Source organism: Heterocephalus glaber, unplaced genomic scaffold, assembly GCF_053883595.1.
Source record: "Heterocephalus glaber isolate CG9 unplaced genomic scaffold, H.glaber_assembly_v1.0 deba00001479, whole genome shotgun sequence".
NCBI lineage: Eukaryota > Metazoa > Chordata > Mammalia > Rodentia > Bathyergidae > Heterocephalus > Heterocephalus glaber.
Genome location: NW_028258316.1, coordinates 9,799,287 through 9,811,739, shown reverse-complemented (window position 1 = coordinate 9,811,739; position 12,453 = coordinate 9,799,287). Strand labels below are relative to the sequence as shown.

Genomic DNA, 12,453 nt, shown 5'->3' with positions numbered 1-12,453 from the left:
GTGGGAGGTTTTCCTGTGGTAGGATGTTTAGCAGCAACCCTGGCCTCTGTACTCTAGACATCCAGCCAGATGTGACAATTAGAAATGCCTCTAGACAGTGTCAGGTGTCTCTGAAGGATCAAATTCTGGCCTGTTATTGATCACTGGTTTGTGTGTGTGTGTGTGTGTGTGTGTGTGTGTGTGTGTGTTTGAGTTTGAGTGTTTGAGACAGGGTCTCACCATGTAGTTTGGGCTGGCCTTGAACTCACTATGTAGTCCAGGCTGGCCTTGAACTCACGGTGGTCCTCCTGTCTCAGCCTCCGGAGTGCTGGGATTACAGTTGTGTGCCACCACACCCAGCTGATCACTGGTTTGTGTGATTATTTGAAAAAATGCTTGTTCCCATACTGGATTATCCCCTCTATGACTTCTGGAAATCTTTTATTCACCACTATGTTACAGTGTCAAGTATGGTGCTTGGCTTCTATTATGTGCTCATTATATATTTATTAGAAATGAGCAGTTATATATTTAAATATGAACAAATACCTGGAATTGTATGGTACTGAATATGAATTATATCTCAAAGTTTTTTGTGGTATTGGGGATTGAACCTAGGGCTTTTGTACTGAACTACATCCCCAGCCCCTTATCTTTATTTTGTGACAGGGTCTTGCTGAGTTACCTAGGCTGGGCTTAAACCTGAGATCCATTTGCCTCAGCCTCCCAGCCTTTTATACAGAATTTTTTTTTTTTTTTTTTTGGTACCGGGGATCAAACTCCGGTCCTTGTGCTTGCGAGGCAGGCAGCGGAACCACTGAGCCAAATCCCCGGCCTAATACTAGTTATACTAGTTACACTTTTTTTTTTCTTTTTTTTTTGGTACACGGGGATTGAACTCAGGTCTTTGCACTTCCAAGGCAGGTGGTGGAACCACTGAGCGAAATCCCCGGCTCCTCCCAGCTTTTTAAAAAGGGGGCCTTGAATGTAGCTGCGTGTTAGGGTATAGAAGGTCCTGGAATGAATGCATATATGGATGGATGGCTAGGTAATGCTCTTGAAAAACAATCTGGAACAGTAACATTGGTTATTTTGGGGTATTGAGAGTATGAAGGATTTAGCAGTTTTGTACAGAATCTTTTTGTGATGCTGGGGATTGAACCCAGGGCCTCATACATACTCAGCAAGCACCCTACTACCTAGCTACACCCCCAGCCCTTCATATATTTTAAGAGCGTGAACATATATATGAGAGAATTCACTTTCTGCTGAAATGCCTCCCTCATGGGTTCATAGTCTCAGAGGTGTAGCCTACCCCAGGCCTATGTTCTATCCACGGCACTAGGTAAATTTTATTTATTTCTTTAAGTTGTTATTAGTATATGTTTGCAGTACATAGTGTTTCCATTAACTTGTGGGCAGTTGGTACATGTACACAACATACCACAATCCCATTTTCCATCCCTCCCCTCTTTCCCCTCTCCCTCCCTCCATCTCTTGATCCCCTTCCCATTTGAAAATGATCTAATTTATCTCCCTACTTCCTAATATCTTTTATTTTGTTCTTATTTATATTTTGGGTTTCTCATATAAGAGAAACCTTGCAATATTTAAGCTTGTGTGTCTTATTTCAGTTTAAAATTGTGGTCTCAAGGTATATCCATTTTCCTACAAATGACTCGAGTGTATCCTTCTTTATGCAGAGTAGTTCTCCATTGTGTGTTAATACCACATGCTCTTTATTCATTCATCTGTTGGTGGACATATAGGCTGCTTCCAAGATTTAGTTGTTAGGAATTGTCCACATCACCAGGTTTTAGCATTAGGCATGCCATAAAGAAAGAAGAGCAGCTGGGGATGTAGCTCAGTAGTAGAGTACTTGCCTAGAATTTACATATGAGGCCCTGGATTCAAACCCCCATACAAGAGAAAAAAGAGGAGGGGTTGTGGACATTGAAGCTGAATTTATAGTAGACAGCAGCTTCCAAGCCAGTTACTCCTCCCCACTCCTCTATGGCATTTCTACAGGCTTTACAGAGGATAGAGAAGCATGATGTCTGGAATGAACACTAGAAGCCAGGAAAAAAGATTTAGCCCTTGCTACTAAGGCATATCTTTTACCTCTTCAATCCTAATTATCTTCATCTACAAAATGAGCCATTGGGTGGATGGTACAGTTGACACATCTGACAGCTATGAGCTTTGGTTTCTGGCTCTTAATCCTTCTTACATCTTCTCACTTTTTTTCTTTCTCTACCTTTTCCTCTTCCCTGCTGAATAATGTGTCTAAGTTAAGGGCTCCAGTCTGCCTTAGACTGCTATTCTAGTCCAGGAGAGGAGGGCTTTTTCTCTGTCCCTGCACCCCCTCAGTCCACTCAGCATTTCTAAGCAGATCCTAAATAAGAGGATGGGTGGCACAGTACTGGGGAGTTACATTCCCAGCCCAATTTTTTGAGATGGTGTCTTGATAAGTTAGCTACACTGGCTTCGAACTTGTAATCCTCCTGCCTCAGCCACCTCTGAAGCAGGGATTACAGGCATGTACCAGTCTGCCTGGCAATGTGAGCCTTTTTTGGCAAGAGTACTTATGGCTAAGAGAGTCTCAGCTGTAATTGTAATCTCTATCTAGAAACCAGTCTGAAATATTTTAGTGTTTTGAAAAAAATCCATTGTGTGTATTGTGTGTGCCTTATTTTTTTGAAATGTATACTTACATCTGTATTTTGCGAAATTTTCAGGGTTCTTCATGAACACATCCAAAGATTGTCGAAAGTAGTGACTGCAAACCACAGAGCTCTTCAGATACCAGAGGTACTGCGGGTTTATGTGGTGTGGGTGATGTTAACTAAAGTTGTGTTGTGCATCTTACCACTTTGTCAAGGATCTAGAGTACCATAGAACACAGAACACCGTTGATATTAGGTGCTCTTCACTCTATCACATTCCCAAAGGGACTCCAGGGGGTTCGAATTCCCTGGCATGGAAGTGGACCTCAGTAGAGGACAGTGAGCCCTTCACCGGAATGACTGGGCCCGAGCAGAGCTTCTGTCCCAGCCCTGCACCCCACATGCTGCCTCAGTGCCCTGACAGCCTGGTTTCTGCACAGCCACCCCATTTGAAGGAAGGTCTGGCTAGTGGCCCTCAGAGGGTGAGAACTGTTGTTCTAGAGGAAATAATCACATCGGACAGGGCTCAGATTAGCTTTTCATTGCTGATATTAGTGTTTTCACCTGGCACACATTTCTTACAAAATAAGAAAACTGGAAAATGGCATCTGTTTGAGCTTTCTGGTTGTGTTTATTAAATTTCCCACTAGTGGAACATTAATTAGTGTAAAATTTTTATTTGTCTGAGTTTTTTTTAATCTGTTGTTTCTACCATTGCAAGAAAGATACATACTAGTTTTTAAATTGTCTTTTTTAGTAGTTTGTGCTTTTGGAATCAGCTACTACATACACAGAAGTTTCATTCTAGCTATGTAAGAAATATAATTGTTTAGGGCCAGGGATTTAGCTCAGTGGCACAGCACCTGCCTCACAAGCACAAGATCCTGAGTTCGATTCCTAGTACCAAGAAAAAAAGAAATTGTTTGAAATTTTCTGAATTCTATGTTCTGTGTTACTATATGTACACTTTTCTCTATTAATGGATACCTAAGTTGCTCTGTTTTAAAATGCAAAGCAATTCCATAAAAGCTTAAGGGTCCCCTGTAATCTTGGCCCCTTGTAATCGTGGAAGGATAAGGAAGGAACTACAATATGGCTTTATTGAAAAAAGATAAAAGCAACCACCTGGCCCGTGCCTCCTGGCATGGAGGTTGCTGTGGTCTCATTCCCTGCACCAGTGGCTGTTGGGTCAGGGATCTGCATGTCGTATGTGGTCTCCCTTAGGTTTATCTTCGAGAGGCACCGTGGCCGTCTGCACAGTCTGAAATCAGGACAATAAGTGCTTACAAAACCCCCCGGGACAAAGTGCAGTGCATCCTGAGAATGTGCTCCACGATTATGAATCTCCTGAGTCTGGCCAATGAGGATTCCGTCCCTGGAGCAGATGACTTTGTCCCCGTGTTGGTGTTCGTGTTGATAAAGGTGGGTCCCTTGCTACAGTTGGTTAGTGAGTGTGTGTGGCAGCCTGAGAGGGTGGCACAGGGCTTCACATGGTGTTAGAGACCCGGGCTCTTTTCCAAGTCTTAAGGTCTGTGTTACCCAGAAAGTATCTAGTGGCGAGATTTGTTCCATCCAGAAGTTAGGGTTTTCAAAAGAAAGGACAGGTGGACCAATTCCTAGACAGCACTGTCAGCTCTTAAAGCGGTGCCCCAGGTCCTCGGTTGGCGCTTAGCACGAAGTCACTGAGTGAGTGAATGAGGACAGTGTCTTGGGTTTTGCATCGTCTTTCACATGGAATCCTTCATAGTGTTTGTTAGGAAGACCATCTCTCCCCTCTTTTAGCTTTTTATTTTGAATTATACATTATTATTATTTGGACATGACTATATCTTGTCTTTCTTTGACCTTTAAAATTAAAGTTTTTGGGCCGAGGATTTAGCTCAGTGGTTCCGATCCCTTCCTTGCAAGCGCAAGGTCCCGAGTTTGATCCCCGGTACCAAAAAAAAAACCCAAAAACTAAAGTTTTTACCATTTAAACACTTTACTTTAACCACGCATTTTGAGTGCACAATAGTCCCTCACTTCTGTGTTTCAGCCAGTGCAACCCAGCCCTTGATGTCTAAAAGTATGGTTGATTTTTTTTTTCCCCCCTGCAGGGCTCGAGGTTAAACCCAGGGCCTCATGCATAGTAGGGAAGCACTGTGCCACTGAGCTGCATCCTCCTGCCTCAGCTTCCTAAATAGCTCTGATTATAGGCATCTGCCATCATGCCCACTAATTCTTAGCACTGGTGAAATTTTGCAATTCTCAGCTCAGAGTGAGAAACTCAGCATAGCAGTCATTGCTCCTCTCTCTTTTGAATATGATCTGACTAGTCCCTCTGTGGAGCCAGGTTAAGCTAATTTTAAGGAGAAAGGGCCTTAGCTTTTTCTCCTAAACATCTAAGTTGTGTCTTTTCTCTCCACATGAAGAGAGTGAAAAAAAACCAGGAGATGTTCTGTTTTCCGTCTTGCTACGGAGGACATGTTACCTTGCTTGGCTGATTCTACATGGACTTACCAACCAGATGTAGCTTGCTTTGCCTACAGTGTTTATTTTCTTGCCTGAGCTTCTGGAGTCTTGGAATATTGAGTTAGAGCATGGGGATTAGTTCACCCTCCTTGGAGACCAGTAAGGCTATGTGACTTGTCAGGATGGAGGGCAGCTAGGATTGGAACTGAGCTGTTGCTACTCAGAGTACCTGTTACTTATAGATTACTTACAAAAAGCAAGTCAGATTGTTTTCCCCTCCCTCCCTCCCTTCCTTTCTTGGTTTTTTGACACAGGGTCTTGCTATGTAGCCCTGGCTGGCCTTGAACTCAGAACAATCCTCCTGCCTCAGCCTCACAAGTGCTAGGGTTACAGGCGTTCACCACCATGCCCAGCTCAGAGATTCTTTTCAGAAGGACTAGTGTCTCCCAGAAGAACATTTGAAGAACACTTAGTAAGGAGATTGTGGCAGAGCCTAGCATCTGAGCAATCCACTCTTGTTTCTCACTTCCCTAGGCAAACCCACCCTGTTTGCTGTCCACTGTGCAGTACATCAGCAGCTTCTACTCCAGCTGTCTGTCAGGAGAGGAGTCCTACTGGTGGATGCAGTTCACGGCAGCAGTGGAGTTCATTAAGACCATCGATGACCGGAAGTGACGAAGACCAGGGCCCACCACGGCAGCAGACTGTTAACAGGGCAAAACGGATCTCTAAGACAACGAAGCACTGGTTCAAAGGCTGAAGATTGTTTTTGTATGATATTGTACAGTGTTCAGACCTTTTAAAACAGATCTTTACTAAGCAGATTAATGAGCTAACAAGAAGTTTCTCTTTTCTTTGGGCTCTTTTCCTTTCTTAGTTGTGTATTTTATTTTCTTGTACCCAGGTAGAAAATAGTACTTCAAAAAGGGACCACATTTTTCAGGTATTTTGAAATATCAAAAACCAGAACAGAATCTCTTAGGAAATTCCCAGACTTTCATTCATGGATACTCTATTCTTTCCTTTTTTTTTAAAAAAAAAGAAAAAAGCAAAGAACAGTACACCTCTTTTAAGATGCTGTCTTATCTTACATGCATCTAATGGAAGGAAAATATCAGCTGCACTGAGGATCATCATAGTGGTGCATTTCTGGCATTATCTATAAATATACTCACCTAAGTTGAAAAGCTAAGAAGGAAATGTAAATATAATATATATTTATATTTGATGTAATATGGACCTCTTCAGATTCTAATAAATAAGGAATATTGCTGATAGTAGGTTGTGACATACCCTCTTGTGAAATGGTTTCCTTGACAACATTTAAGCTGAGCTTAAAAGCAAAATACAAAAAACATACAGAAATATTTATTAAAGTGGGAGATAGTTTATTGCACTGCGTAGAGACCCTGATAAGTCACACAAGTGTATCTCTCGGTGGCCGTGGTGACCCTGCATATCAAGGTGGACTCTGATTACCTTGCGTTACGCTACAAGGTACAGTAGACATCTAGTACTTTATCGTGATACTTCTCATCTGAAATACTGAGTATACTATAGAAACCCCAGACAGGGCTCCTTAGAAACCTTTAATTGTAATCTATTTTTGATGATTATTCACATTGAATGCATAGACCAGGAATTCAGTGAATGTCATTTTTTTAACTAATTTGTATTGTCTGCTCTAGTGATACAAGTTTTATTAGTGATAAACTATTTTAATCAACCATACTATTCTTACAGAAAAAAAAATCTATTTTGGCAGGTTTCTGTGCCTTTATTTCCCTCTTCTGAAAAACAAGTGTATGTTTCAGTAGTTTGATTTTCATTGTATATTGATAACTAATCAGAAATGGGCTTTGGCGCCTGGGCAGCTGGCCCAGGAAACAGCAGAGCTCCAAGCACAAGTCCTGTCCTAGCCCACCACCAACTGGTTTCACTTTGTATATTTCCTAAATGTGTAGCTTCTTTTATATCAACTGCAGCCTCATACTTTGAGTCCCTTGTTGCTGGCAGCATTTTCTAAGGGAACTGTGACAACCAGCCTTGAGCAGGTGCACACAGAAGCTGTCTGCTCCCCTCCCTGCTCCCCTCCCCTCTGTGTCTCCTCATGCTGGAAGGAGGTGGATTTTCTTCGTGCTTCCACCTCTTCTCATTCATTTATTTTAAAATGCCAAAATAATAAGATGGATAGGAGTATGGGATGTGTTTTCTCCCTGTTAGGGAGAGATAAAAGCTAAACTAGTATTACAAAATGTCTCTTTGAATATTAGGTCAAGAAATCCTTGTACAGTCATGTGCTTCATGGGCTGTCACTGTGAAGCAGCCTGGCTGGTAGAAGTCAGATCCCATCATAAACACATTGCAAGACACAGTGCGATGTGACTTCTGAGACCTGGAAGGGAGTCCATTCACTTAAGCATTTGATTCAAAACTGTAACAGAAGACCTTAAATAGTTGGAATTCATTGTTATGGGACTTAACTCATCAATCAAGGAGAGATTTTTTTCTTTTCAATGGTAGCTAAATATATTCCATATTGTCACTGTGGAAATAAATAATGAAGATGTGGACATCGTGCCAGGGCTCTTTTCTCTGAAGAGGAGGAGGTGGATTTGGGCTGTGGGGCTTCTCTGGAGGCAGGAAGTGGGGCTTGGCATTGCCCAAGCCTGTGGTGAGGTATCATTTGGCCTTGGTGACACTTCTTGATTTGGGTGCTGGCAGAGGAGTACAGTAGCTGTCCCAAGGGAGCTCAGTTTCCTTCTGAAAACCTTGTCAGGAGCACAGAGGGCTTCAGCAGTAACCAGCTTGCAGGTCTGACCTCACTCGAGGATTTCTGTAGGTGTTGGCTTCTGGATTTAGGAAGTAGTCCCTGTATAGTGTGCAAGACAGGGCATGACTTGATTTTGTTTTTTTGGGAAAGAGGAATAGTTGTTCTTCAAATGTTTCTTATTATACTCACTTCTAGAACTTGTTTTATATGAATCCAAAAGTACAAAATCACCCTCGGGAAACCTTCAGTAGCCACTAGTTATAATAGAATTTACCAAGTTAATGGCTGTTAGATGGGTGGAGAGTGGCTCTGCTCACTGAAGTCTTACAGAATTTAAGAAGTTCTTGTAGAGGGCTGGGGATTTAGCTCAGTGGTTTCACTGCCTGCTGCGCAGGCACAAGGATCCGCATTTGATCCCGGTACCAAAAAAAAAGTTCTTGTAGAATTTCTTAAGGAAAAGAAAAATCAGTGTAGTTTTTATTGACATTCTACTGTAAGTAATAGAAATACAGATTGAAGATTATCTTTCCTTGTACAATTATTTTTTAATAAAATTGGTAAAATTACACGGGCATGGTGGCACACGCCTGCAATCACAGCACTTGGGAGGCTGAGGCAGGAGGATTGTTGTGAGTTTGAGGCCAGCCTGGGCTACATAGTGAATTCAAGACCAACCTGAACTACATAGCAAGGCCCTGTCTCAAAAAACCAAAAAGAGGGCCGGGGATTTAGCTCAGTGGTGCCGCCGCCTGCCCCGCAAGCACAAGGGCTCAAGTTCTATCCCCAGTACCAAAAAAAAAAAAAAAACCAAAAAGAAAAGAAAAAGTAAACATTTTGTTTTCTCTCTCCACCTTAGGTAAAAGCCACACTAAGTGCATTGTTCTGCTTTTTCTCTATAAAGACCTGATTAGGAAAGCTTTCTGGGGGGGCTTGAGATAGATGTGATACATGGTTTTTCTTTTCCTGTTGTGTCCTGGAAACCTTTGTTTTCGGTGGATGTCACAAATCCATGTCCATGGGCTGCATAAGCAAGAGAACAAAAATGTGGCCCATACTACGGAGCTATGTTCTTGCCATAAGAACCCAAACCCAACAGTGTGCCCAAACCAGGCAGCCTGTCCCTGTTGCCGGCCATGGGGTTCCAGGCTGGGCCAAGCAAAAGTCAGCCAGGTATGTTGCATGTGTGAGGTCTGAAGATGACTTCGTCGGCTGTGACAGGGTCTGGAGAGGGGAGGCAGGAGCACACTTGGCAGGCTCGCTGGTGGGTCATGTAGACGTGATGGGAATGTGGTGCTGTTGCTGTCCTCAGTCTCAGAGCGAGTGGCCTCCTGCTCTTCTGCCTCTCCTTCCCTCTTCTGTGTCTTTGAAGAAAGGTCTCTTTTCCCTCTTTGCAGTTCCTTTAAATCTAGTGAGTTGAATTATATGTAATTGCTATAATTTTTGGGGGGGTGATCAATCTTTTTGAAGTATAAAACATTTTTAGTAAGTGGACTAACAGCAATATTTGAGATACTCTGAATGCCAAAATGCTTGAGAGCTTTGCCAGTAATGTCTTGATGTATGTGGAATGTAGGTTACTATAGGTTAGTAAGAAGCAGTGTGTCAGGACTGCTTTATTACTTGTGAGAACACTTGGAGAAATGAAGGTAGAGTCTACAGCAGAGCTGCAGAATCCCAGGGAGGTAGTGTGTCCTACAGTGGAGCCCAGCAGAGGAGGGGGGCAAGCTCAGGAGCGAGGAGGCTGGTGGTGGGGCCTGGTGCCTCACAAACCTGTCTGCCGAAAAGCAGTCTGCCTTGTCCATCATACCATCCTGTGCTTCCCCATGTTAAAAAGCCTTGTACTGCCTCTCCTTGAAACTGGTAACATCTTATATAAAACTTGATCAGTGAGCCTGTGCCATCTTGTATGTGAGCAGGAACCCATCCTGTATCCCAATGTGATCTCTGTATGGCATCATTGTGTAAAACTGATTAAAAGGGAGAGCAGTTTCATTCACTGGACTTTGTTTCCATCATCTGCTTTGTATTAAGAAGCATCTCTGAATATTTGACTTCTCCATGAATTCACTCTTGTCTTTTTTATCTGAACATCAAAGGACACTTGCCCATATGGCACAGTCTGATACTCACTAACTGTCCGATAGTCACTAACAAGACAGTGAACAGCTACTGTCTAAATGTCCTTCCTGTCTGACCTCTGTATTTGGGGGTTCTTCATCAGCTTCAGTCACAGACACCAACATGTTGCCATCTAATCACAGTGTTCATGGGAGCCTTCACAGATCTTTGAGTGGAAGGAAGTTACTATTGGACCAGAGCTCTGGCTCCTCTGGAGGCTCCCCTTGAAGGTGACAGTGCTTTCCCTGTATTGACTGCACTTGATTCAGAAGAAAAGCTTTTTTTTTTTTTTTTTTTGAGACAGCGACTCTATGTAGTTCAGGCTGACCTTGAACTCACTATGTAGCTCACGCTGGCCTGGAACTCATGGTGATCCTCCTGCCTCAGTCTCCCAAGTGCTGGGATTACAGGCATACACCACCATGCCGGTCTTCAGAAGGAAACCTTTAAAAGGTGGCTTAGGGCTTTTCATTCATTTTATTCAGTATTAGAACAAGTGCTCTGATTTGACTGGAATTGAAAGAATTCAGCTTTTCTTACCACCTTGCCCATGTCTCTTGGGTTCTTGTTAGGTTTTTGCCCACCCAAGCCACTGTCTAGTAAGTGGCTCTGTAGCTTTCCCAAGAGAGTGCTTAGCTCGGCCCTCTGCAGTGCTGCTGTATCGTGGTTGAGGATCCTAAACAAGAAACCAAGTCTGCAGCTCAGCAGCCCATTGTGGAGGTAAACATGACCCCTACCTGAGGATGAGGTGTCCAGGGAAGAAGAGGTTAGAGCTTTAGTCTTTCACCCCAGAGGTACCCGTTTCATCTGCCTGGGGCAGGAGGACACAGTCCACAGACTTGAAAACATTAACCAAGCAACCATATTGGCTAGAAATCTCTAGTGGGAGTCCAGAAAACATCTTCCACATTTTTTGCTCAAATGGGAAAAACTCAGGTTCAAGTCATTGGCTCTGTTGTAGACAACAACATGAAAACCCATTGTGATTTTTAAAAAGAGGCCATCTTCACTTCAGCTTTCCTTAACCCTCCCAATTTGTAGCTTTGACAAAACTTTGAAACTAGGGCTGTGGATAGCCATAGCTGCTGGTATTTCTTACCAGTAGTTCTGGGTTAATTCAGTCAGAGCTGCTCTGCCTGTCCTCACCAAAAGCATGGTAACATCGAGGGTGAGACCAGGAACTCTGCGATAAACACTGTCTCCCACCCGGGCTTCCCTGTTGAGAACCTCCTGGCCTTTTGATGGGCATATCTAGGACTCTCTAGGGGCTGGCACCAGCAATCGAGACAAATCCCTAGGCAGCTCCCAGGGGACCCTGAGACTCCCAAGAGAGCCTGTGTGGATGAAGCTTGGACCCCACCACCTGGGAGTGTGCATAAGCCTGCGTGCTTGGACCCATCCATCATCACTGGACTGATTTCTGCAGAAGACCCCAGGAATCTGCATTCCTAGTAAGGGCCCCATCCCACTAATGGTCACTAAAATTTGGAATCCTCCACAGAAAAAACACTTGGCTCCGCATCCCACCAGGACACTGGATATGATCAGGGAAGGCCCTTCCAAAGGAGAGCTCTTGCCCAACCAGCAGTCCAATTTAGCCTTGCAGGACAGCTCTTTTTCAGCTGAATGTGAGTGTAATCCCAACACTCGGGAGGCTGAGGCAGGAGGGTTACCTGAGTTCAAGGCCAGCCTGAACTACATAGAAAGACCTGGGTCAAGAAAACGAGCCCCCAAAAGGTTTAGTCTTTTCATAAGCTTAAATCCACGTTTTTCTTCATAACCTGCATAGCTATGAAAAGCTGTCTCCTTCACCTCGGATTGCTCAGCATCTGCAGAGCACAGTGGTGTTCAGTGATGTATCTAAATGTTGGTCTCCTCTTTTGTCCCATTTTCCTCTAAGTTTTTTATTTCTCAGTATCAGGGGTTGAACTCAGGACCTTGCACTTGCCAGGCAAGTGTGGCACCGCTGAGCTACATCCCTGGCCCTCCTCTAAGTTTTGAAACTGTTTTGTTTTGTTTCGTGTCCACTCGTGACCAGTGTCCCATATAGAATAGCACCATGACTTGCAGCAGCCTCAGCCTCCCCCAGTGTAGCCAGGGCCTGCCCCAGTGGAAAGCAGAATTGGCTGTGAGCTCCCCTACTTCTCTCTGTGGATTGATTTGCCTCCCTCTGGCCCACATTTAAATCTTTTTTGTTTTGTTTTTGGGGTTTTTTTTGGGGGGGGGGATAGGGTCTCCTATGTAGCCCAAGCTGGGCTCAAGTGTTGGCACACCTCCTGCCTCAGCCTCCTGAGTGATGGGACCACAGGTGTGTACCACCACACCTGGCAGGAGGACAGTTCTTATTTAAATTCTGCCACTAACCAGACCTAAGCAGCAACCTCAGAAAGGCACTTCCTGATTTGGGTCCTTTTACCTCAGCGGTCCTTTGCAGCCTCTAGTTTTGTCATGGAAATAAAATCTTGA

At 43.7% G+C, this 12,453-nt stretch overlaps 1 protein-coding gene across 17 annotated transcripts in view; it reads left to right on the top strand.

The window, feature by feature from the left end:
• The window catches only part of Gapvd1 (GTPase activating protein and VPS9 domains 1), a 90,262-nt gene extending 82,586 nt beyond the window's left edge, over positions 1–7,676 (top strand). For all 17 annotated transcript variants that reach the window (XM_021262070.2, XM_087183212.1, XM_087183216.1 and 14 more), the window contains 3 exons: positions 2,718–2,790; positions 3,870–4,067; positions 5,631–7,676. In XM_021262070.2, coding sequence (XP_021117729.2) covers positions 2,718–2,790; positions 3,870–4,067; positions 5,631–5,771 — 412 coding nt within the window. In that variant the 3' untranslated portion in view covers positions 5,772–7,676. The remainder of the gene's footprint in view (positions 1–2,717; positions 2,791–3,869; positions 4,068–5,630) is intronic.
• Positions 7,677–12,453: the final 4,777 nt, after the last annotated feature.